The following is a 6,000-nucleotide window of genomic DNA, read 5'->3' on the forward strand; positions in this document are numbered from 1 at the left end:
AAAGAGTGCATGGCCAAGAACTGAACCCTGGGGAACTCCGCACGTTACCTTAACATAGTCCGAGGTCACATTGTTATGGGAGACACACTGCATCCTGTCAGTAAGATAAGAGTTAAACCAAGACAAGGCTAAGTCTGACATCCCAATACGCGTTTTGATACGCTCTAATAAAATATTATGATCAACAGTATCGAAAGCGGCGCTAAGATCAAGAAGCAGCAACATAGATGAAGCATCAGAATCCATCGTCAGCAATAGATCATTAGTCATTTTTGCGAGGGCTGTCTCCGTAGAGTGATTTGCCCTGAAACCGGATTGAAAAGGTTCACAGAGATTGTTAGTCACTAAGTGTTCATTTAGCTGCTGTGCGACAATTTTTTCGAGAATTTTCGAGATAAACGGTAGGTGGGACACCGGCCGGTAGTTCACCATGAGGTCAGGATCGAGGTTAGGTCTTTTGAGTAGAGGATGAATAACCGCTTTTTTGAATGCTAGAGGAACAGTACCAGAGGAAAGTGATAGGTTTATAATATTTAACACTGATGGACCTAATAAAACAAAAAGCTCCTTGATAAGTTTCCCAGGAATTGGGTCAAGTAAACATGTTGTTTGTTTTGTCCCATTTACACATTTTAACAATTCCTCCAATGTTATTTCATCAAAGAGAGAGAAACTATTTTGGAGGGCAATGTCCGTCGTATATACAGTCATATTTGTGTTAATAGAACCCAGTTGTGGCTGGGATGCATTGTCTTTAATCTCTTTTCTGATGAGTTCAATTTTCTTATTAAAGAAATTCATAAAGTCATCTGCTGAGTGGGTGGAGCTACTGGGAGGAGTCCCTTGTTGGGTTAGCGATGCTACTGTACTAAACAAAAATTTAGGATCATTTTTGTTGAGGTGGATGAGATTTGAGTAATATTTAGCTTTAGCTGAGGTAAGCATGCGTTTATAAGTTATTAAACTATCACTCCATGCTTGATGGAAAACCTCAAGTTTAGTCGCACGCCATTTGCGTTCCAGCTTTCTACATGATAATTTCTGGGCTTTAGTTTCTTCTGTAAACCATGGGGTACGCCTTTTAGGGGCCCTTTTTAGCTTTAGCGGTGCTACAATATCAATGGTGTCGCGCAGGGCGACGTTAAAGTTGTTAGTGAGGTTATCAATAGAGCCCACATAATTTGGGAAAGGTGCCATTACTGAAGGCAGTAGGTCAGTAAGAGTCGTCGTTGTGGCAGCATTAATGTTGCGGCTGCTATAGTAGTTATTATTATTATTATTAGTTTGTTGACAATGAGTCCGAACTTCGAATTTTATAAGGTAATGATCGGACATTACTTTAGTGTACGGGAGTATCGTAACTTTAGAGGTGGTGACACCCCTGACAAGCACTAGATCTATCGTATTACCGTTGCGATGCGTGGGTTCATTTATTATTTGTGTAAGACCACAGCTATCAATTATAGTCTGGAGCGCCACGCATGGAGGGTCCGATGGGGTATTCATATGGATGTTAAAGTCTCCCATTATGATTATATTGTCGGCGTGCGTCACTAGATCAGCAACGAACTCTGAAAATTCATTGATAAAGTCCGAATAGGGCCCAGGGGGGGCGGTAGATGACAGCCAGGTGGAGAGGCAGCGGTGTGACAAACCTCATAGTGAGCACCTCAAACGAGTTATATTTATTATTTAGGTCCGAGGTAAGGCTAAAGTTTTGTTGTATATTAGTGCAACACCCCCACCCCTTTTAATGGGGCGGGCAATATGCGTTCCCGCATAGCCAGGAGGAGACGCCTCACCCAGCGCAAAAAATTCGTCTGGTTTGAGCCAGGTCTCGGCTAGACCAACGACATCAAGATTGTTGTCTCTGATGACTTCATTAACTAATAACGTTTTGGAAGACAATGACCTTATGTTTAAAAAGCCCATATTATAGGTAGTGGGCTGTTTTGAGGAGTTTTTGTTGAAAGTATCCGTAGTAGCAATATTAATAATGTTACGTTTATTATGCATAGTGCACTTTAAATAATTTCGACCATATCTAGGAATTGATATGACAGGAATTTTTAGATTGTTTGCCACCTCAGTAAAATGCATGTCCACCTCTGACGCAGAAAAAACATTATGTGAGTTGTATATTATTCTAGAAGAATTGCTATGTGTGCAGGGATTATCCAGCCTGGCACTGGCTAGTTTTAGCTTAACAGACTCCTTATTAGCGCTTCTTTGTGGATTAGCATTTAGCTTTTTCGTTAGCCCCGCTAACAACAAAGCATTTAGCTTTGTTGTTAGCCCCGCCCGACACCCCCGCTTCTGCTTCCGAGCGCATCGCTTACGTCTCTTTCGCTGACCGTCTCCGCTGGAAGTCGACGCCGCTGCTTCAAAGGCCACTGCTGGATGTAGCTCGCGAAGAATTCCCAAGCTAGCGAGCAGGTCCATCGTACACGCATCTATCAGCCCAAAATGGCCCGATCTCTCCACATCCAGAATTGTAAGTCGGTCGTAAGTGATCACGGAGTGAACACGCTGTGAGCCAGCCATGAAATTGACTGAATTGAGGGGTATTTTTGCCCTCACTTCCAGGAGCGCTCGCACGAAGCCGCTGCTCTGAAGCGCAGCCATCTTGGAAGGACTTTTATTAATAATTATTGCATGCTGTAGTTCTAATGTTTTAGCATATTGCTCACATGTCCTCCTTTTAATGAAACAACAGCCTTATTATTATTACAAGTAGCGCTATTGCAATCTTTTCTCGTAAAATGTTATTGTTTGTTTCGACCAGGCATCGCCATCTTGAGATCGCACGTTGCGTAATTACGTCATCCCCACCCGAAAGCATCAATAAGAGAATCGCTTGACAAATGGGAGGTTGGCAAGTGATTCCACGGAATTGATACACTGGGAACCGGTTCCGAACAAGAACAGGTTTTTAAATCCCATCCCTACCACACGTTAAAAGCATTTCTGAACCATTGAATGCTATCTAAAGCGATACTTTTTGTTGGTAAATGAGACTATATCGAGATTGTCACCTTACAACAATCTGTCTTGTAAATGCTGCCTCTTTGCTAGGTCAGCATTGCAACTAGGAATCTGTTCTCAAGAGACAAATTCAATTGGCAAAAATTACGCTGATTGGTGAAAATATGCGGTGAAGTTGCAGGCATTGGACAAAGTTTTGAGGCTGCGCATAATTTGCTGAGATTAGTTGAAATTGCTTAAATTTGCATACATGTCTTATTTGCGACGTTGCAAATTCCTGGAGGGACTGATTAAGTACTAATTCTGTACTTTTTTTCTTACCATTTTATTCTGTTGATATGTGCAGGAGTCTGCTCAGTATGGAGATCATATCTGGTTTGAGACAAATGTGTCGGGAGACTACTGTTATGCAGGAGAACAACACTGTATTGCCAGATCACTGGTTAGTATTGCATTTATATCTACCTATACATTTATTTATTTGAGCTTGTCTGTTTTTAGTGGTGAATAATTACATTTTCACTCAGTAAATTTTTAAAAACAAAAATTCAGTGAATTTTCTAATCTATACAAGTTCATTAATGTCGTTAGGCCTATTTTAATGTGGCTTCAGCCCCCTTAAAAAGTTTTTAAACCCCCACATAATTATAACCAATTTTTTTTTTTGCTCAGGCAGTTATTTTTTTTTACATATATCACAGAGATGATCATGTAGTGGAAACTCCAAGGCATTGCTTCTCTTTTAAAGGAAAACTGCACTTTTTTGGGAAATTTTAGCTATCGTCCATAATCATTATGAAAGACAAGACGACAGATGGATTTGTTTTTCATGCATTCTAACGTAAATACAAGTCCGCTTTCAGCGAAACGAATGGGAGGTCCTCTATTTCGCCCATAGAATTCAATAAATAACCGTTCAAAACCGCCAACCATAGTCTATTTACATTTCGTGATTTGAATATTACCAAGTATTAGTGATATTGTGATTATAAACGCTAACACAAACAAAACTATTTATAGTGGCGCCGTGATCACACGCTTGTGTGCAATTTCAACATGCTCGACTGGTGAGGTGTTTCCTTTCTTCTTTGCTCCCTGGAAGTTTGTTGTAGATCATAAATCATGTCTCTCACCGAGATAGAAGAAGTCTGAGGACGTATTCCAACAAGTTGGTACACTTTGACAGCTAATTTAGACTCGGACATGGCGAAAACGACACGAATAGACACTTGGGTCCACCCCCTTTTCTTCGCAAGGATTATGAATCATTTTTCATCTAAATGGGAATATATAAACATCCTAGCAGTCGGCATCCTAATGACAGCAGACATTTTACAGTAAGTGATGTTTTATTATGTTTGTTGGCTCTCATAAGTCTGCAGTGAGCAATAATCAGTGATGCTGTTAAAAAAAAAAAAAAAAAGCAAACGTGATGCGTTTATGAAATTAATGCACCGCCTATGCTTAAAATTATCCATCCATCCATCCATCCATTTTCTACCGCCTATTCCCTTCGGGGTCGCAGGGGGCAATCATCCAAATACGTAAATATACTGTTGTATAAATGTCCCTGTTACTACATTGCATATATACGTACATCATGTATATAAAACCTTAATGGAGGTGTTTTAAAGTGTTTTAAAGGCTTCATAGGCAGAATAGAGCGGCTCTCATAGTAAGTGGACATTTGATCGCATTTATTATATTAACATTTTAGAATGCATAGAGAAAAAAAAAAGAATCGGTTTTTAAATGGTTATTTATTGAATTTTATGCGTGAAATAGAGGACTCCTCACTGGCTTCGCTGTAAGCAAACTTTTATTCACTTTATTTACAAGTTAGAATGCATTACAAAAAATCCATCCGTTGTCATGTCTTTCATAATGATAATGATGAACGATAGGCAAAATTCCAAAAAAAGTGAAGTTCCCCTTTCAGCAAAGATAAAACAGAGTGTGTTTTATTAGAAGAGGGTATCAGTAGCCGCAAAACTGAACAATACATATGGAAAATGCTAGTAAGTGTGAACAAACGAGCTAACTAAAACCCCACAATGGGGAAGTTCAAGTTTCAAAACAGTCGAGTGAACATAATCAGCACACAAGAATAAGTATCAGAATAAAAAAGGAACATCAGCTTATACAGAACTTCAGGTTTAACCTACCAACATTTTTGTATTTTTTGTATTCGGCACAAGTACTCCCCTTATCTCTTTATTTGCCTTTGTTCACTCGCAATGAAGAAGCTAACAAACTAAATTATCAATTACTTTCATCTCAATCAATCAATCAATCAATCAATGTTTATTTATATAGCCCTAAATCACAAGTGTCTCAAAGGGCTGTACAAGCCACAACGACATCCTCGGTACAGAGCCCACATACGGGCAAGGAAAAACTCACCCCAGTGGGACGTCGGTGAATGACTATGAGAAACCTTGGAGAGGACCGCATATGTGGGTAACCCCCCCCCTCTAGGGGAGACCGAAAGCAACAGATGTCGAGTGGGTCTGACATAACATTGTGGAAGTCCAGTCCACAGTCCAGTCCATCTCAATGTATACAATTTATTTATATAAATATATACATACATGGCCACTAAAACTTGGTTTAATGTCCTTTAGCAAGTTTAACCTCTATTAGAGGCTTTCAACGATTCAAATCAATGATTTTTTTGGCATAATTCTGGCGCAATATTGAACCACTGTTCTTGGCAAAATTGGAGAGTTTATCGTATCTTTACTGGCTCAAACCTGCTCTTTAATGCATAGTCCTAAAATGTTCTACACTGGGCTGAGGGGTGGAATTCCCATTGCAAAAACTTATTTTGTGTTAAACTTGTATTAAACATAAAAAAAATCATTTAAATAAATTAATAAGGACCTAACTTAAATAAGACATTGTGACATTATTAAGACATGTATGTATGTAGACTTTTGACCGAAACGCTCCACTTTTGGAACCCCTGTATAGTATATCATGTCTCTGTGGTCGGTTTCTTTGCTTTGTGTAGTG

The 6,000-nt window shown here is 39.4% G+C and overlaps 1 protein-coding gene across 8 annotated transcripts in view; it reads left to right on the forward strand.

The window, feature by feature from the left end:
• The window catches only part of LOC133654105 (diacylglycerol kinase zeta-like), a 307,039-nt gene that overhangs the window by 85,454 nt on the left and 215,585 nt on the right, over positions 1–6,000 (forward strand). For 7 of the 8 annotated variants that reach the window (XM_062054130.1, XM_062054125.1, XM_062054127.1 and 4 more), the window contains one exon: positions 3,332–3,427. The exons of the other annotated variant lie outside the window; for it this stretch is intronic. In XM_062054130.1, the coding sequence (XP_061910114.1) occupies positions 3,332–3,427 (96 nt within the window). The remainder of the gene's footprint in view (positions 1–3,331; positions 3,428–6,000) is intronic. 8 annotated transcript variants of the gene reach the window in all.

The sequence above is a fragment of the Entelurus aequoreus genome, linkage group LG07, assembly GCF_033978785.1.
Source record: "Entelurus aequoreus isolate RoL-2023_Sb linkage group LG07, RoL_Eaeq_v1.1, whole genome shotgun sequence".
Classification (NCBI taxonomy): Eukaryota; Metazoa; Chordata; class Actinopteri; order Syngnathiformes; family Syngnathidae; genus Entelurus; species Entelurus aequoreus.